This window comes from Anopheles arabiensis, chromosome 2 (genome assembly GCF_016920715.1).
Source record: "Anopheles arabiensis isolate DONGOLA chromosome 2, AaraD3, whole genome shotgun sequence".
Taxonomy (NCBI): domain Eukaryota; kingdom Metazoa; phylum Arthropoda; class Insecta; order Diptera; family Culicidae; genus Anopheles; species Anopheles arabiensis.
This window is the reverse complement of record NC_053517.1, coordinates 104,448,730-104,469,591: the sequence shown is the minus strand read 5'-3', so window position 1 is coordinate 104,469,591 and position 20,862 is coordinate 104,448,730. Positions and strand designations below refer to the sequence as shown.

At 46.9% G+C, this 20,862-nt stretch overlaps 1 protein-coding gene across 8 annotated transcripts in view; it reads right to left on the bottom strand.

The window, feature by feature from the left end:
• The window catches only part of LOC120895779 (sodium-coupled monocarboxylate transporter 1), a 44,515-nt gene extending 23,824 nt beyond the window's left edge, over positions 1 to 20,691 (bottom strand). The window contains exons 1-5 of one of the 8 annotated variants that reach the window (XM_040299401.1): positions 20,400 to 20,691; positions 15,112 to 15,618; positions 14,840 to 15,043; positions 14,546 to 14,694; positions 10,234 to 10,395 (exon numbers count right to left, since the gene is read on the bottom strand). In XM_040299401.1, the coding sequence (XP_040155335.1) occupies positions 10,234 to 10,395; positions 14,546 to 14,694; positions 14,840 to 15,043; positions 15,112 to 15,274 (678 nt within the window). In that variant the 5' untranslated portion in view covers positions 15,275 to 15,618; positions 20,400 to 20,691. Of the gene's footprint in view, positions 1 to 10,233; positions 10,396 to 14,545; positions 14,695 to 14,839; positions 15,044 to 15,111; positions 15,619 to 15,735; positions 15,970 to 17,181; positions 17,765 to 18,851; positions 19,500 to 20,399 lie in introns of those variants that run through there. The other 7 variants (XM_040299397.1, XM_040299402.1, XM_040299400.1 and 4 more) reach the window with 7 other exon arrangements.
• Between the last annotated feature and the right edge of the window lie 171 nt (positions 20,692 to 20,862).

Below are 20,862 nucleotides of genomic sequence, written 5' to 3'. Positions count from 1 at the left end.
CCAATGGTTTGGGGGTGGTTGGGTAAAGCTGGCTGGACCTGGTTCGGTTAGATGATTTCCATTTTTCATACGCCCTTAGCCAGTGTGCGGGACATCCGAGTGGAAGTGCTGTTGCCGGAAAAAAAGGGATTTGGCAATGGGGAACAGCATGGACAGAAGGGTTGAAGCTTTGAACATCCCGTCTGTAGCGACATTTTCATTCACAGCAGCTGCTGTAATGATTTAACTTTTAAACTATGTAAAGTAGGAGTGTATCCTTACTACAGTTTACTCATTTCGAAGGTACAAATAAATAAAGGCATATATAAAATAGAGATAAAAATAAAGGAAATTAAAAAAGGTTTCAATAGCTGTAATAAAACTATATAAAATTTACTAGCTTACCCTAGCAAATAAAACAAATCTTATCAGCTTTCACAAAAACCTTACAAAATAGAACCATTTCCATAATCAACACACTCTTCCCTTCCAATAGCGTGAGGTCGTCCGCAAAGTAACAAAACAACAATACCACTGTAAACACATCCATTCAAAAATCTTGATTTCTCTTTCTCCACCAACGAAAGATAAACACTTCCTTCGTGTGTATGCGACCCACACTCACGCACCATTTAACACCCGCAACTCGCCGTTTTTTTGATGGAGCAAATGAGCAAGCGCATAAAAACTAAACAGCAATTTTCACCCAAGCAAACAAAACATAACCACACTTACATTTTTCGCTCGTTTTTTTTTTGCCTTTTTGCTGTCGTTTGTTTCGCATCCCCTTTTGTTTTTCGCGCACCGACCAACACGCGCCGGTTGCCGAAAGCGTCCTGTTCAAAGCCTCTTTCCCTCCTAAAGGCATCCTTTCCTAATGGACGCACACAGAATAATACACAGCCGCCAAAGAAAAGGGGTGGCACGAGCGACAATAAAACTGGCGCCACCACTTACAGGCTACACCACAATAACAACAACAACAACAACATCAACCAGCAGAGGAAATTCTTCCTTCCAACTCCAAAGAGAGTATATGGTGCATGACATCATTCACACTCATTTTTTTGTTTGTGTGAGTTGTGTTTGGTAAGCCCAGCAGCAAAAACTTAACGCCCGAATCTTCCTTTATGCACGCCACTTTCTTATTTATTATCATATTATTATCTTGACGGTGGATGGGTAAATATTCATCGTCACTTCCTGTCAGGGGGAAAAAATAGAACTCTTCAACACTAGCGAAACGCTTAGTTTTTGTGGTATAAGCAAAACAGGCGAAGGAAAGAAAACACCAGCAAACCAAAATGACAAAAAATGTGAAATGATATTTATCTAATTTCCAGCTTTTTGTCTCCGTTGCACGGCATTGAATAGTACTGGGCAGACTTTTCTCTTTAAATTAATGTGTTGACAAAAGCAACTTATTTAAATCTTATACCTTCATAATGTGTCTGTCCTTTGCGCCTAAATTTAGGCAACACATAGTGCAATCTAGCCTAATACTGTGCTTATTCAAATTAGTTTTCTTTTCCGAAACATTTAACCAATCTTTAAACCGTTGTGTACACACGTAGCTAATGTACGGAATGCTCCCATCTTCAATATTAATTCCAGCTGACGTCAACATGCCACTCCGGTACGTACAGGCAAATATGCTACTAAACTTCAATCAACCCAATCTAATTTCTCCCAGATATTGCTAGCGGCGTGTGTGACACACCGGCGAACGGTGCCGAAACATCCAATCTGTTTCTAGAAAACTCTCTAGCATCACCGCGCGCGCGATCCCCGGAGCTCTCGAAACGAGACCGAAAAACCCTCCCCGCCAGGAAAGCAGCGAAGCGCGAACCAAACGTGCACGGTTGAGCAAATCGATTCAGGAATTAAGAATGACGTACACTTTTATTCGTACTCGCGGCTGTCAGCGCACCCGATTGGTGTAAGACTAATCAGACGCCAACGTACTCCGCACGCTAGACGGGGAAAGCTCTTGCCATTAAGGAAAGCCGAACGTTATTCTCCCGAGACCCGGCGCGTGCTGCTTACTCAGACACACACACACAAACTCCCCACGTTCGATCGCATTCAATTGTCATTCGAATGGGATGCAAATCCTGCTTGAAATGAAGACTAACACACTCTTGCTGCTGCTGTTGCTGTGTGGAAAGCGCACAATCTGGCAATGAGTCGACATACTCATAGCAGCCACATTCACCCACGTTAGCCGGCTGTGTTGACGGTGGCATCAAGCAGACCGGGCTACGAAATTTTAGCTTTCCGCTCAACAAAGCGGCAACCGTGTAAGACCATGTGCCGTAATCCTTTTCGCTTCCGGAATCGATTACTGCCCGTGCCATCGCCGTGCCAGCGTTGTTCGTGCGGAGGTGCGATGAAGTAGCTTTGAAGTTGACAACAATTCCCGGGTCGGCAGCGTCTTGGAATGGAAAGTAATTTTACCCAGACGGTAAAACACTCTCTGCAGCAAGGAGAAGGAGCACCACACGCGATTGGTTCGTTGTTTGGCAAAATCTTTTACACAACGTCAGACTGCTGGTGCAAAGGCACGAGGGCATCCGTTTTACTCATTACAGCAGGAAGGTGTCAATCGGAACGAGATGCAGCCGTCGCAAGCGGGCTTACAGCTGTGTAGTTTTGTCTTGCGACTTTGCCATTTCCCATCAATTACGTTTCCCGCGAAACTACCACACAAAAGCAGATCCAAAGCATTCCATTGAACGGTGATAGAGATGGATCGGTTTGGTTTTGGTTCTCTTTTGCTATTCGGACGCCTTTCTTCGTAATTTCACGGGTAACGTACGGTGAACGAAATAGTAAAAGACATCTACATTACTTGCTATTTGTATTGCACATGTGTTACCCTAGGTCTAGTGAACACAGTGCTAGGAAATAGATGTAGTAAGATTTATAAATACATTTTGCAAAATGCTGAAGGTGAGTTACGTTTCACGGAGTTCGCCTAAAAGTATGCAACATGGCAACACATAATAGGCCGTGAAGCTGCTGAAACTGCTAAAGAAACAAAGCTATAATCCACACATTGCATACTTTTAGGCGTATTGTGTTTCATGCATAGTAAAAGAACAATTTTGACTAAAACAGACATAGCCAAATTAGCGTAAATATTATTTTTGGCGATTAAAAATATTGATCTAACTCTTAAAAACGTTCATCGCCACAGCATTCGTCTAAAATTTTCCTCAATTTGTATGAAATGCAATCATTTCAATCAAGTTACCGCATTTAAAATCGTTTAAATTATTTTTTCTAATTTTATACCTGTTTAGTAAACCTCCTCCGATGGGAGCACCATTCTACGAAACTGCCAGATTTTACACAAATCAAAACCTACCATTTGCATAATTCGCTTTCCTCTCCAGCACCATCATCGACAATACCCTTCCCAGCAACAATCAACACCATGCTACCACCCCATGCGAAACGTAATCATCTTCACAAGTAAACTCATCACCGAAACCCTCCCCTCACTCTCTCCCTCTCGACGTGGCTCACAAAACCCTTCAACCAGCGCCGTTGAAACGAACGAGGCTTATCGGAAATTCTGCATAAATCTCGCCCCGAACAGCTACAGCTATCAGCAGTGCAGAAGAAAGCGAACGGAAGGCGAAAACGGAAGGCTTCGTCGGTTACAATGATTTTTTGCTTTCTTTTTTTCTTTTTTACGTTGAAAGAAGCCATCATTCTCCACGTGCAGGCTGGATGGTTTGGTGATGAGGCAGACGCCCTTACCATTCCGTTTATGGCTTCAGCCATGGGAAAAAGAGAAGAAAAAAATGGCCTAACCAGATGAAGCTGACTCTTATCTTAACTGCAGCGATTCCGTGCTGCTGCAACGGCTTCATCTTAACACGCCACTTCAGCGTAGACTTTCTACTTTGGGGAAGCAAAAAAAAACAACAAGCTACAAATAAAAAATTATCAAGAACATGGAGATAAAACAACACTATACAAAAAAAAGTTAAATAATGTCCGAGTTTGCCACAAAAAAAATCTTCAAAACATTGACGACCATTCCGAGCGAAAGAGTAAAGTGACTTAATTTTCATGCCCAACGCAACACAGCACCAGGGCACGAGGGGGAAAGTTGCCAACAATCGTGAAACAATGTGCCAAAAACCAACTACACCATTACGGTGAGCGCGCACACGTTATGATTTTATAAACAGTTCATATTTTTCAACCGAGCTTTTCCTACTAAAACTCAGAGCTCGGCTCTACCAAGAAGGAACTGGCTCCGGGGCTAGAAAAGCCCATATCATTACGCTACAACCAGCCGGAGAAGCATTCATTTTTCTTGCCGCTTTACATTCCCGAAGCATCGCGCATACCGCAATGCCCTCCCCGCTACTTCCCGGAACACGGTGGGTCGTACAAAAAAAATGAGAATATCAAGACTTTGATTGCACAGCGCCAACAGCGCGCACCGCTGCTCCTACTCAGGAATGATTGACTCGCCGAGTGACTGAATGCTGCCGCGCCGGTCGTCGCTTGCTCCAACGTGCCGGGTGACGGGAGAGAAAAAAAAAGCAAATGCCCCGTGATTCCATAAGTTGACGGAAGGAAATAAATTTTCCACTACATTCCGGTACCGCTTTAAAGAGCCCCGCGCTACAGGCGGAACCAATAGAGCGCGGGACGACGACAGGGAAGGCTTGCAAATTTACAACCTCACGCCCCGAGGCGCCAGCACCAGCACTGTCAGCTGGCTGGGCCCGAGAAACACACCAACCGACCACGGTGGGACACCCCATTCCATGCAATTCCCTTTTTCGGTGGAAAATTTATTCAAATTTGTCATATTGCAAAGGCCTCCCCTCCTGGTTGGTTTTACGCGGAAAGCGTGGCGACAAAAATCAAGCGCGCCTTTCGCGTCTCTACCCAATTTCCATATGACTGATTGCGATAATCGGATACCGTTTGTCAGGCGGGTGGTATGGACGGGATGCCCGCGAGCCGACCCACCCGCCTGACAAACTACAGCGTGACGGCGCGTTTTTGTTTCGTGTTATTTTTGCCACTACCGTTTCGGTGTTTGGTTTGTATATGCAACACATACAGACAGACAGACACACACACGTAGAGAACAATTCACATCATACTTTGTCAATTTTCACATTTCCGTGATTTAAGATGCGATGTGAGCAGGCACCGTCGTGTGTGGGTGTCAGTGAGTGTGTGTTTCACTGTGATGCAATTTGATTGTGGAAATGAGCCTGCAATTGGATGGGGCTCGATTTATCTTCACTTTGAAGCAGGAAAAATAGCTCCATTACTCTTCCGTAAATGCCTGCGCGGCTTGTCTGTTATTTGTTGTTTGCGGGATCCCGTTTTAAACGGAAGCGTTTGATTTGATTGTTCGCTTGGCGTCGAGCAAACCGAACCGTTCTCGTCCGAAACGCCAAGCTTATGTACAGTAGAAATTAATTCAATTTAATTGCATACATTTAGGCGCTCGTTGATCAAAAAGGAATTGTTAACAGATATTTCCCCTAAAGGTATGCAAAATGTATGTCAAACAGCTTTTTAATCGATTTTGTAACATGAAAGTATTCAAGGAAACATATTTTTTAATGCATAAGTGCAATACATCACACAAAAACCATCAGACATCGAACCGCCAGACATCAAACGGACTTTGTAATTGCTTTTGCCTGTGAAATTAAAATTAAACATGAAATCCATCTAACAGCAAATACTAGCAACGTGTCTACGCGTGTACTACCGATTTGAAAAAAAAGACGAATGCATTTGTCCAATGTCAATTGACTTTGCGACAAATCGATAACTTCCTCCCAGAACCGCAAATTGTTTGTTTTCCCCCTTTTCCTTATTCCGAACCAGATCAAACGTTTTTGTTTTTTTTTGCATTTTTGCAACAAGTAGCTTGATTTAATGATTCTTGTATCGAAATACATAATCATTGAAACTGTTTTAGCTAGTACATATTTACCCAGCCATTTGGCGATTGAAGGTTTTGTCGACGCAAACACGCACCAAGAGCTTGTGGCTAGGTTTGAGTTTGATACCCTTTTTTAAGCAGCACCCGTACGAAAACTCCTGTTCTAAATGTTCCCGTTCCATTCATCTTTTCGCTATACGCCATCACTGAAGCGAGCGAGTATTAACCAAACACACACACACATGGCTGCGGTACAAACGTACACATGTCTGCGTATTCCTTGGAGAGTTTCCTCCCATTGCAGCCACTTGTTGCCAGACCCGGCAAGCATTTGCCCCGTTACGCCAAACATTCTTCCTACGCACACGTGTCTGTGTTACCTGTGTTGCCTTCCCTCCCTAGCTACAGATGGCTACTCCCCCCTTTCCAGCCACTCAGCATATGCACGGATTCTTGACATCGCTCCCGCACGCCGCACCAATAACAATAATGTCACGCTATTTATCTTCATATTCTATACAGGTGAGATTACACTCATCTGTTCACTTTGCAATCTAACTTTTTGCCTATTTTTGCCGTTCGCTGTACCATTTGTTGCTTTGCCCTGCATCGCACACCACCCACCACATCATCGTGCACTCCCACCCACACAGCAATGCTACCGTAAATGCTTAAAAATTTTAGAGCAACTCCCGCTTCTTCCTCCGCCTCATACAGCCTGCACCATTCAGGGGAAACAGGCGAAACAATAAACGAAATTTGTGGCACGTGGTTTCAATTGCAAATTTCGCTTCACCCGGGGCCTATGCTATTCTGACAGACAAAAGCCTTCCACTGCTCCGGGAAGCGAGTGGGCGGGTTTGTTGAGTTTTCCGCCCCCTGTGCCTCCCATCATCAACCGACACCTCCCGTTCACCACACCCCCTTAGCTTTCTTGGGAAGAAGTGTCCGTGAAAGAAACAATAAATTTCCATTAGACGTTTTCCAACTGGGCGTCTTACGCAAATGCGGGAAGCAGCATTTACTTGGCACATCCACCATCCCCAGCTTACATACCCGGCTTCTTGGGAGACGTCAAATACTCAACCTCTCAAGAGAAAAACGGAGAATCGGGCGCCCGTTTGACTGCGCGGTGTTGCTACTTGCTGCTGTTGTGGAAATATTTATTCCCTGCCCGGCCCCCCCACGACCGCACGCGCAGATTAGCATTACACTGTCTCGAGGTGACTTCACACGTACCATCATCATCAGTGCCACTTTCAGCCACCAGGCATCCATGATTCCTTTTATAGGAGGGAAAAGCAGGAAAGGCACATTTGGCAACCAGATCTCCGAAAGCACGACCGTACCACAGGCCTGCCACACAAATACAATGCTGCGGCGGGTGCTAATGAATGCATAATTTGTCTAATTACAAGCACCAGCCTCCTCAGCAAACCCAGCACTGCGGGGGGGGGGAGTACCAGTATAGCTGTATAATTTCCAAATTATGGAAAAAAGGAAGATGGGTTTGTATTGCTGCCGATAGAGTGGAGCTTTTGCTGCGTGTTTTCGTGGAAATGATGTTGCCCGCTTTGCAGAAAGTGTGACTTCAATGCGGAGACCCATTAAGACACTCTCTTTCTCTCTCTTTCTTCTTTCCATAGAAAATTATAACAATATTAGACCTCCATATGATGTCACACCAGCAAAACGTTAGCCCTAACCAGTAGCAGTTGAGATGGGTAAAAGGAGAGAGGCAATAAATGGCAGAAATGAAGATGTTTATTGTAGGCAATTGAGTCGTATGCGACCCGCACCACTGACTCGTTTGTAAGTAATCGAATTCAATTAGGATCGTATGGACTCGTAAACCATTCGAATGGGAAGCCATTGTCGCCTAAACTGATAAGATTACTGGCTGTGAATAATTTGAGCAAAATAAAACAATATTAAATACTGATTTTAAACTGGCGCCTAAATGTATGCACTACATGGATCTTATCCTTTGATTTTATAATTTATACTTTTTTTCATCCCAAAATCAATTACCATTTATTATGTTTTAAAGGTGTGGCTTATCGTTCAGTTAACTTTCGTCGATGGGAATTAATAAAAAAAAAACAGAAACCATTTTAACCTCCCATCAGCTTCTTCTTTTACCAAGTTAATAATCATCCCAAACATCGAAAATGCTGTCATCTACGGCAAGGCACAACATAAGCTCTAAAGTATGTAAAAATTGAAAAATAATCACTGCCTCTCCTTCCACAAACTTTCCCAGCAGACACACACACACCATAAAAGTATTTGTGAGCTTCTTGATAAATACAACGAAACAGGAAAAAGAAACAAAACACACACACACACACACACACAAGAATAAAGCTACTTCTTCCTCCCGTAACGCAACATTTCTCTCCCACCCCTTTTGCTAAGACAAATAATTTGTTTCCCGTGCGCGCTGTCAGATGTCACGAACGTTACCAGTCACACGATTGTCAAGGGGGCAAAACAAAAACAAACCTTGTTCCTTCAGTTCGATGAATAGGACTAGGGGGGGGGGGAAGAAGCATGAGCAGCACACGCTAGCAATATGCAAATTGCTTTCCATTGTACTTTGGCAACGGTTAGCGCGCCATTCAGAAAAAAAGCCTCGGCACGTGTGTGTGTGTGTGTGTGTGTGGCTGTAACTTCTTGTTGTTTAATTTGAAATTGCTAAACATCACTCTATACAAGCAATCAAAAAGCAAAGTTTGCCTTACTGTTTCCGATGAAAAGCTTTTGCGTTGTTACCACCCGCTCCCGGTGCATTCACGCACGTTTATGTGTGCCTTAAAGGCGGGAGAGCGAAGAAGGGTGGGGCGCTGAAATGTTGCTTGCCTTTATCTGTTCGCTTATCTTTCCGGGTGCTTCTTCTTTACCTTTTTTGTCATCCTGTTTTAGCACAAAACAAGAGAAAAGTCTAAACAGCGTTCGTTCGTGTTTTTGTTTGTTCTTGCGCAAGATTGAAATTTTCTACCTCGTTGCAGAAAGTACATGAGAAATGTACCCCCATGTGTGTGTGTGAGTGTACCTTTACCATCCATTACACGGCAGTCAGTGCACGACAATAAAGGCAACATCAAGAATGGAAACAAGGTAGCACAATACACACCGGCACTAAACCGAAAAGAAAAAAAAAACTTCCAGATGGAAAATAAGATAAGCAAGAACAGAACAGAAGTACGTACAAACATAAAAGCTCTTAAGCACCCGTCAAGCGTCTGCAAAGAGCGTTACACACACACACACACCGCCGCCGCCGTCACACTAAGTGAGCAGTATGTTGGCCCATCATGCAACAGGAAGGGAGAGCGCCTGCTATGTGAGCTCTTCATTACAATGTAATCCTATCATTGGACGACAGCTAAGCCCGTCCTTCTTATCGGCACCCCGAAGCCCATGCCTCTCTCCCTCTCTCTCTCTCTCTCTCTCTACGTCACTTCAGCATCGCAAAGATCCTGTCGTACCGAGGAAGCGTCACTGAATCCGGGTACAAAACGGCTGATCTGTTTGTCTTAGAGCTTCCACGGACTGACGACGTCACCACTGACAATCTACCTTCTTCTTTTTTTGTTTGTTACACCACCAGGATAAGCATCATCCCCCGATAGAGGGGGGGGGGAAGGGCAGGACAGGGAAATAAATACTCTCGAGTGGCACACAGACAACAGAAAAAGACGTAGGTACCATCCAAACGACAATCACAAGATCATTCTCGTCTCCGTTGGCATTGTTTTCCTTGAGATCGAGACGCGTCGAAAGAGAGAGAGAGAGGAAGTACGCATGAATCACTTGTGCAAATCGACTCACGGCGCAGAAAGATGCACGGGAGGCCTCGGCTGCCGCTTCCTACCCGCAATGTAATAAACTGCACTGCAAGCTCCTGCCTGACTGGCGCTTGTTTTCCCCAGTTGCGATAACACAACAGTGGAAAAGCACAACAGGAAGTAAAAGGCAAAGAAAAAAGCCAACTACCATCTTCAGTGCGCCGTTAGAGGTGCTTTGGTGGTGTGCGTTTTTTACCGTTGCTTTGCACATGGATACGTTTTCGGCTCGCCGAGCTGATGCAGATTGTTTCTGGATTGTCCGGCGGAAAGCAGTTCGTTCCTTCCGGTCGAGCAACGACCTGTGAGGAGTATTGTTTCTTTTTTTTTTTTGTTTAAAGAAAAAGTATCCACACTTCCAAGCAACTGCACACGTCACTTATAGGCAAGTTCTCTGCCTTTCTGCCGCTCTCGCACCCTAATCGTACCAACACGCTTTTACACCGAACCTCCATTAGGGGAACTCACCTGGAACGTATCGGCGATAACGACCGCCTTCATGCCGCCCTGCGACGAGTAGAAGATGCACACAAAGTAGATCAGGACGACGGCAATGTACTTGTTCAGACCTGTTGCTTCCGAGAGGGCGATGGCGGGCGCCAGGACGGCCACCGACGTGTAGAACAGCATCTGGAACGGAAAGGAGAGCGAAAACGGAACGTTCAAGGCACAATACGAAGCGCTAGTAGTAGTAGCAGTAGTAGTAGTACGTAGTATGTGGATCTAAACGCCCAGGTACCGCGTTGAGCGCTGTGAAACGTGCCTAGGTCAAAGGTTCGTCTCTTGCTTTCTTTTCTTTCTTCGATTTCTTCCCCAACGCCGGCAGGTTGGCTGGCTGATTGTGATGGATTCATGGTACGAGGTACGAGCTCCCGGAACTACCTGACAATCTACCCACACCGTGTTGTTGCAAGTGGAGCTATAGAAAATCATTCCCGGTACGGGAAGAATGTTGCGCACACACACACACACGTACTTAAGGATAGGATTACTTAGAGCGTGGAGCGTTTTGTGACGGAGCAAGATGACACTGGATTAAGGCAAAATGGCGCAAGAGATTGAGGCAAAGTATGATGTTTACACGAGACGCTGGTAACAGCGTAATTCCCGGTTCCCATAAGGCTGGATACAATAAAAACGACACACACAGACACACTCGGCGGTCAGTGAGTGTAGTCCTTCCGACAAATGCGACTTCCGGGAAAATGTGCCGCCACAACATACCTGGCCCATCCCATGCCCCCAAGACACGCCACACGGCAAAGCGTCTCCGACATTAAGCGAACGTTGAGCGTTGTGTCCCGGGCATTCATCGTTTTCAATAAAGTGCGCTACAGGGCGAACACACTTGTGTACGCAGTGAGGAGGAGATGGCTCATCAGGGTGCCGGACACCCGCTTTTCTCTCTTTCTCTCTTCAGCAAGCCTCAACAATCCGACATGCTCCTCGCTCGGTATTGTTTGGCTTCAAATTAATCCCTAATCCTCCCCGGTGTAGGATAAAGCTATGAAGCAAATAGGGGGGGGGGGGTTTCTCGATGTAAGTGACCGGAAACGAGCAGCCACGTAAGACCTACCAACAGCTTTTCCTTGCCTGAACCTGTACTTCGTTTGAACAATCAGCGCCGTTGGAACTAACGAAGCAGTGCCGAACGGAGCCGTGGAGCAATTCGCTGAAAATTCTTACCATTTTCCCGAGCCACAAACCCGACGACGCATAAAGCGACCGGAGAAACAATCAAACGCTTGGTAGACTACCAAAACTCAATTCCAGCCGTGTATATCTATATATATTCCCATTGGGGGAGAACGAAGACACACAGGGATCAAGCAGATGGTAGCTGGAAGTTTGTCCCTTCCGGCATTATTTGGGGGGGATGCATTTGGCCACCGGGCCGTCAGGTGGTGCAAAAACAGCAGCCAGAGGGAAGCGAAACGTTGGGAATAAAATTCAATCAAACTTAATTCCATCACACCATTTAATCCACCTTTGATAAAGTTTACCTTTCTACCTAATCTCACCGTGTCTGTGTGTACTTGTGCTTTCCCAGTCTGGGGAAGATGCTGAAGTTGTGCTGGGTACACTTCAACCCGGACAGGCTCAAATTTGCGGACCATTGCGGCTCGATGAAAGCATCTCTATGCCTGTGTCTATATCCAGTCTGGCTAGTAGTTACAGCAATTCAGGCTTTAGCTTAAGTACGTGATGGTTTGTTCCGGTTCCAAGAAGAAATCTATCTGCGCAATCAAACGGCTCCAACACGTCCGGTAAAAAAGCTTACCATTCGCTTTAATTCTCCACCGTAAACACTACGGGAGGAAATCGTCCTAGTTTGACGAAGGTATTACCGACCGCCCGCAAGCCAAATGTGGCCCCATCCAATTGTTTGATTAATAATAGTAACAAGCAAATATCACAACAGATCAGCAACAGTGAGGGCTGCCAGGTACTGCCAACGCCCTCCAACACTTCCCAGGTGCTAGGGTTTGGTGCTTAGGGGTTATTACTACCGGACAGTACTTGCCCGCACGCCCACAATAGTGACACCTTTTTTGCGGCCAAATTTTGTGGTGTGTTTGTGTGTGTGTGTGTGTGTGTGTGGATTAAACTTCCTATACTGATCCCAATCCGTACCGCAAGGGGCGCGTCAGTGTGGCATAGAGATAGCACTGACACTTGGATTTGCTTCCAAAACAAAATCCAGTGCTGTCCATATTTATGCCCCAGATGTCAGACTGTACGCACACTCGTACGCCTGTCGGTTTCGTGCCGATTCGCAACGTGATCCTATAAGCTGTTGGATAAGGTAGGATTTTGGTTTTGCGTTGCAAAGGAAAGCAGCCGTTTGGCAGTAAATTTGAATGTTGTATGACCGTTATGATGGTTTTTAAATTATAAAAAAACTAACAAAAAGCATCAGCCGTTTTAATGGAAAGCTATGGCGCCTTAAAAGCCTAAAAAGGATTCTTTAAGCTAAAGTAATCTTAATGCCTCTTACTTTCAAAAGCATTGCGCCATTCTAAGCATCGCCCGTTTTAATCCACTTCAATCGAACAGAGATTCACTGCCATTTTGTGGCACGAATGTTCCAATTCTTAGAAAATCCTACAAATATACTTCACAACACTTCGTGCATTACTTCTTGGAAGTTTCCTCATTTTCTAATGCACGCGTTCATTCTCGAACCACACACCACCTCACCACCACATGGTTTTGATACCGAAACGCGCATTTGCACAACTTAACCGTTTCTCGCAGATTTCACAATCACACCTAGCTCCGTAAATACACACCTGCGTCTGGTAAAATGGTAAACCTCTCAACTGGGGAATAGAGGAGAGCAAGGAAGGCTCCGATCAACAACTCTTTCCGGTAGGGCGGCAGCAAGCGTACGATTTAATTTTCTACCTCAAATAAACAGCATTCATTCTAAACAACGTTTCCCACCAAAGCAGTATTCTTCCCCCGTATGTACCATTGCTTTAGCGGCCTCTGCCCCGATCCCTTCAAATGGTGATAGCGAACAGAAGCCAAAAAAAACGGAGGCATCCTTGAAACAGAATACAGAAGTCATCCCTTTTTGAAACGAGCCTATATCTGTTCCGGGCTCCCACGGTACGACCGGTTGGCACACCGACAAGGAACACACCAGAAGCCAAACGATACACCTTTGCCTATACGCACACACACATATACACCTTTTTTTGTGCCCCAAGAAAATGCAAATAAGATGGGCGGAATGGGAGTTGGTAAACATAAATTTTACAAAACCCTCTCGTTGTCTGTGTGTCGCATCCTTCTCCCGGCTTTTTTTTTTTTTTAGATCAATCCAAATTCACATTCGGTTTCGTGGTTGTTTTTTTTTTTGTGGGAGATACACACAGATACATACACAAACGCACCGCATATGTGCTAGCAAACGGCCATAACAACAACCACAACTTCAGTCTCCAGACCTTTACCACAAACCAACCAACAGAGAGAGAGCGAGAAAAAAAGCAACATTCAGGACGGTTCCTGTTCGCTTGATTCGATTTAACGACCGAAAATGAAAGACAAGATCAAATATAATCAACGCAAAAGCATCATCAAACCTGTGCGGGAAGGTTTTGAACCTGAGCACATACAGCAACAACAACAAAAAACAGCGTAAACCAGTTAGAAGAAGAGCGGCAACATTGCATCAAACAACCGAACCGTTTTCTGGCGTTGGTTGCAGCCGTGCGCAGCACTGAGCTAGACACAAAATCAACCCCCGCTTTGGCCCGTTGTAATGATACCCCTCGGTTGGAGTGGATCTGTTTTGTGAACTGTGTGACCCCCCTGGAAACGCATCATCCCTTTGCCTTGGAGCACCGGCGGATGAATTGAAGGTACAAACGGTAACGCAAGATTCAGTCGCAGTGTGTTTTATCGACGTGCGAATACCGTGCAAACCCAAAGTTTACGACACACGTGTACATGGTGGTTTGGGGGGGGGGCAGGAGAGGGGCAGTTACTTGGCAGTGCTGCCACCCGTAAATCGTTTGCTGTTTTATGAGTTTGTAGCACACCGAGCACGCCAAGCATCGGGGGTTTTATTCGTGGTCGTGGTAAAGCAGCGAGTAAGCAGAAAGGCTTAACTCAAGCCCCACGAGTACTCGGGTACTTCCGCATCGAGTACTTCCTGCCTGGAAGCTTTCAGCGTTTCAGCGGCAGCCTTCATTTCAATCCTGTAAGAGCTGGAGGCCTCAACTAACGATATAGGCTGGAGAGGGAGAGAGAGAGAGAAGGACCTTACCTGAAGAATGTACAGCACAGCGCCGAACGTTCTGATCCGCTTATCGAACCGCATCCCAAGATACTCGTAGCAACTGGTTACATCCAGCTTGTAGTAGATGGGATAGAACACCTTCACCGCAACCGGCACTACCAACACCATGGAAATCACTGGAAAAAGGTGGGGGAGGGCGGAGTAAGATTGTGAAAATAATACATCACAAACCAGAGAGTAACGAAAAGTACTTTCTTGCTCTCTCTTTGCTTCTTCTGGTACTAAGGCCGAGAAGGATCGACTCCGGCCGCCACCACTTACCGATTAGCGAGAACTGGGTGCCGCTGAAGAACATCTCCGCCGGGTTGCCGAGCAGCTCGATCGCCGTGATGAAGCTGGTGGTAAGGCTGAGCGTCACCGGGAACAGGCTCATGCCCGAGCCGAGCAGAAAGTCATCGCTCGACTCACCGCCAGCCGCATCGGCGCCACCGCTGCCCCGCTTTTCAAACCATCCGTAGAACACGCCTGGTGAAGAGGTGGGAAGCTGAGTGTGAAACATTGCTCACCGGACTTACTAAGCAGCAATTCCTTACCGATGCCTATCGAGATGACCAGCATGAAGGCGACCGCCAAGTAATCGTACACCGTAAACGTCGGTCTCGAGTCATCCGTGGGCTCGCTGCGGATGCTCTCCGGCTGCCCAAGGGCGACACCCGCCAGCAATACAACCAGCAGGTACCGACAGTAGCTTGCCATTTCCGCTTTGGGTCTGGAGGACTCTGGACACTGAAGTTTGTGTTTGTTGTCGCACGCTCCGGATGTTTGTCGCAACTCCTGCACCAACTCGGCTTGTTCACAGACACTCGTAAGAATTCACTTCCAGATGGGTGTTTTAGTGGATGGTTGGTCGGTTGGGCAATCGGCAAACTTAATTTGTTGTTCGTACACCGGTTAAAAGGATCGGTCTCTCTTCTATAGCTTTGCGGGAGCGGCTCGGGAGCGGTTGGCGGCTGTGTTCAGTATTGCTTGCACGTGGGCGAGTGATTTACATCTCCACACTGAGACTTGTACTGTGCCTGGCAGATGAAAGGATTATTTCCCTATTCCAGGTGGAAAAGAAGGGACAGAAGAGAGGGCCATTAGAGAGTGATTCACACACACACACACACACCAACAACGATTCCATTAACGATTAACTATCCAAGTGCAGCTCTAACCTCAAAGAAAGGCGCGCTTGCGATGGGGAGATTCACGCAGTGTCAGTACAGTGCGAAACTGTGCAATCACAAGGCGTCCCTGGCTGTCCCTTTGGTAGAGCATTCGCTTTCGAAACTGGACCCCTTGGCCGAACGCACACACGCACACACTAAAGTTTTCCCGAACGACTACAGCACGCTGCCCACACTGCCAATGAACGCTTTCCAACGGAACAATTCCAACTGAACGACCAGCGAACGAGCAGCGCACCGTTTATACACCCAGAGTTTTGTACACTTATCAAGATCTTCTCCAGCACGGCTACTGCTGCTACTGCTGTTTCCCGCATTCCCGACCAAAGCTGCACTCCCCTTTATTCCCATCTATCCATCACCCGCACCTGACACAAGACACAATACACCGCGCGTTTGCCGGCACTCAGCACAGCGGGTGACGACGTGCATTTGTGTTTTTTTATCTTGCCTCCCCTTGATTACCGGTAGTAGTGCAGATCGGTTGAGTTAGAAGAAGATCGATCCAGTTCAATCTTCAGAAATGCAGTGCAGAGGCACTCACTCACCTTGCCGCCCAATCAATGAGCAGGGGAGGACGCTCCCGCGACCAAACGCGTTGCTTGTGGCCTGCCCATTGGTCCACGATAAAGCCACTTCACTCATCCCGTGTGCTCATGCTTTATTAGCTTATCACACCGCAAAAGTACCGAAAACGGCCAAACCAACAACCAAAAACAAAAAACCCCAACCAACCTTCGAAGCATAAAGGGTGTCGATGCCTGATAGGGGTAGCGAGTAGGGGTAGCGTCAACACTCCACAGAGCATTGAGCGCGGTTGTTGCTCCAAAACGTGACCGTCCGATATATCGTTCGGCCGCTCTCTCTGTTTGCCAAAAGCGTTTAATTTTAGGTTCCATTTTTTATTTTTCAGGAAGCAGCAGAAACTCTCCTTGGAGACCCATCCATCCGATGTGAAAACAACTCGCAGCCACACAAAACCCATGAGTCACGCATGAGTGTTGTGAGACGCGGCGCTGCTGGTTGCAGATAGCAGTGCTGATTCTGCACCGTTGGGCGAAATGAAACTGATAAGGGCAAACAGCGCTCTCTCCCCCACGCGCCTCTTCGGTCTCTTTTGGATGTGTCTCAAATTAATCAAAGATGTTATCATCTCAATCAGGAAGAAGTAGACAAAAAAGAGAACGCTACGAGATAGAGCCCAACAGCTCCACCGGACACATAATTGATGGGCATGGACACATAGTGCGCCAAAGAGGGCCTTTTGATTAGATTGATATGGTTGATAAGTCTGCTGCTCTGGGGAGCCCACTGGCAGAGCAAACTGAGCAAAGTGGGTGGGTTTTTCACACCACAGTGAACACCGTGATTGTTTTCTGTGGGATGTGGGCAAAAAAAATCGAGAAAATATAAATGCCAAAAATGTCTATTTACCTCAGCGAAACTGGCGCTTCCGGTGCGGCACTTCGCGGTACTTGAGAAACGTTCTAAACTGCAGCAGTACGATCAATCCGTAGCTTCCCGTTCTGTGTTGCATTCGCGGTATTGCACTGACCACTTACTACCGTAGCACCACCATAAACACGTCCGCAAGCTGTAGTTTTTTTTTAACAAGGAAGGGTTTTCAGGTCCACCAGAGTGCAACCGATTTAAAGTTCAATTCAAACGGTGATTGTAATTGTAAAAAGGTTTTTGGTCTTTTTTTCAAACACTTCCAAAAGAAACTAACGTTCACACTTTCACTATGCCCTACCAATACACCACAGCTCAGGACCGTACTCCGCGTGTTCGTGATCGTTGCTCCGTTGGTATGTCCGTACCGCACGGAAGCAAATTGGAAACTCAATGAAACGCGCCCGAAACGTTCACCATTTATTAGCAAAATTCGCCCTATGTGTGTTGTGGAGACAGCGGGTGGGGGAAGAATGATGAGTAAGGAAGCATCCGTTCGCGTATCGACGGGGAGAGTGAGACACACACACACGCACGCAGCTGTGTAGCTTCCTCCATCATGATCTAACGCATGAACACTCCTCCCTCATATTAGTTTTTGGCGAGATGGATTGAAACTAGAAAAAAAAATCATACGCAACCAACATAACACACACACATGACACATTGGGTCAGTGGTATGATTAGCACCCCAACGCCCTCCGAAAGCCACAGCCCGAAAATTTTCCACTAAACACTCGCGCGGCCCCCATGATTGCTACAACATTGCAAAAGGCCCAAGAGGCACGGCAATGCTTCGCGCGCTCAACGTTGCGACACCCTTAAGGGCTTCCCGGGACCACGCCGGTACCGGGCGGATCGGGCCGGGTTAGAATGGGATGGAACTAGTTCAAACCTCAAGCCGGCGGACATAACCAGCTGCAACAAGCACCACAGCGAGCGGTGCAGCAGCAGCAGCAAACGCCCAACTACGACGATCGCTCGGGGGGGGCGCGCAATACACAACACGGTGTGGACGACCTCCGAGGCTGCTCTGACTCAGCGCAACCACCGCGGTGCTGCAGTTGCAGCAGAGGGGGAACCGTACAAAGGAAACGCAACATTCTAGCGCTACTTCAAGATGGCGCACGATTACGAACGACCCTCGAGCCAGGGCAATTATTGCAATAAATGGACATACTTTCCCCTGTGGCAAGTTAAAAAACAAAAAACTGTCCCGCCACAAATGAGGATCGAATTAACCCCACCTTAACCTTAACGTCCTTATTTTGCGCAAACATTTTGCACATTGTGCCGCACGACAAAGCGACGCGCAAAGAGACAAAAGCATCCAAAAGCATGATGGATTCACATTCACGGCGGGCCAATCGGAAGCAAGTCGCGTCTTCGTCGTCGTCGTCGTCGTCGCCAGCAGTTAATGGGGTTGACATTAATTAATTGTCGTAATCCGATGTGTGTTCTAACCAGCACTACGCAGCAGGCCATGCTTTCCTTCCGCTCACACAGTCAGAGAGAAAGGGAGCTTTTTCACCGCCTCACCGCCGCCGGGTGAAAGGTTGAGTTTATTAGCGCGCGCGTTTTTATTAACCCCGACACAAGAAATTCTGCCACGCTCGTTAATAGGATTATGGTTTCCCCGCTACATCACTTACCACCACCATCACCACGGGTAGGATGATCAAGATGAAGATTCTCACAACACAAGCACACACGAAAAAGAAGCAAGCTGTTCTACTGTTCTACTTCCTCCGGCGCTTTCGTTTCCGCATGCCCACAAACAAACCGAACGTCACCGGACCAGGCAACGGTACTGCGAAATTTTGGCTAGCCCTACACACGGCTGTACACACCGGAAGGAAGGTCGACACAAACAATTTTGATATCACTGCATCACAACAGCACAACAACCACCACACACACGCGCGCACACGGTGGAGTTTGGGTGAGTTTGCACCTACTTGGATTTTGCACACACGAACCACACACACACACATGCTTTGAATGACGTTTGGGGTTGAGGGCAGAGCAAATTGCGTCCAATCAATTCGTACGAGCAACAGGAGACGAACCTCTTTTATTTTGGTGTTTCTTATCGGACGGAACAAAATTAATTTCCTGTGCCGATGGCTGTTTCGGAGGGACGCGAACACCACCGACTGGAATGAGCATCATTTACGGGCGACGGCCTATTTAAGTGTGCAAGCATGATGAGTGTGGGTATAAAAATCATTCCCTCCCCCCGTCCCATCCCGGTTCAAGTGGATGCGCCGATTAGCGCGCAGGGCCTCTAAGGGTGAACTGTAAGAAACTTTTGCAAGTTTCAAGTGTTCCATCCACGCCAGGTGAGTGGAGAGGTATTTTTGTATAATCTTCCACACTCACTGCCGCACACTGATGTAATTGTCCGTAAAAATCCGTGCCACCGTTACTCGAGCGCAGCGCTCCGCAACCGGCATCAAACACAGTGACTAACGAGATTTTATTACACTAATTAAAATCTATTCCAGGCTGAAGAGGCTGGCTGCCCCCCTCACAAGACCAATCGTCGTCAATCATCAGCAACTTCAGCTCAAATGGGCCATTCTGAGAGTAGAAAAAGCGGCGGCGGCGGCTGCACACCGGTCGGTAAAGTACGGCCGCAAAGTGTGTGTGTGTGTGTCACATTCTTGCCCCGCTTAACAAAGAGAGACAGCAGTTGGAAAAATATTCAAACTTTGGTCGTAAATTTTCATAAAAATTCCAACGACGACGAGTCGCGCCATACACGGGAAGAGATGAGGGAGGAAAATCGTTGTACTATGGGGTACGAGAAACAACAATGAAGCCTAATGGATATAAATGGCACACAGAAACACACCGAGCAGTCGGGGGGGCAACGCGTTGATGAGCTTGATATCCCGTCGAAAATAACAAAATAACGCTACGCCCGTGTTAATTCCGTCCCTGATTTTGTGTTAGCACACTTTATCAAATCACTACCGGAAGTTATGGAAAACAATAGGGGGAGGAGGGGGAGGTAGGGTGGAAAACACAAGATGTAAACAAACAGCCAGCAGAGACGCGGTCACACAATGTTTTACAGCACTCAAGCAAGCATCCACTTAAATTAAAAAGACCTTCCCCACTGATTCCCACGGACAAGCTTTTTGCACCTGGACAGCAGAAAAGGTAAACAACTCCTCCAACGCCGCATCTTTTACCTCAACGAAACTGGCGCTTCCGGTGGGGCGATTCACGAAAATTGCTCACAATCTTCGAACACCGCTGGCTGTCACGACACGTACGGTGGGGCCGTTGCATTCGCCTCAAGCTGATCCGCCGTAGGGACAACACCGTTATGCACATACACGCACTGTGTGTCTCAACACTTCACTCACCACCGCGATGCATTCGATCGGAACACTGACGGCAGAATCAAACCTAGAACACTGGATGGCACAGTAGATATAGCTTCTTTCCACCGCTTATCAAACCGGAAGCAACGCTCACGCAGAAATCGGGCGGAGTAACAGTTTTGCAAATCGGACCACCTGAAGTCCCCCTCACTGCAAGAACTGGAGTGGAGTTCGGGCGAGATAAAACGTGCCGTGTGCGTGTCTCTCACGCTCTCGAATGCAATCCCCCCCCACCCTTTTCTTTGGAGGTCGATTAACGTTAACCGAA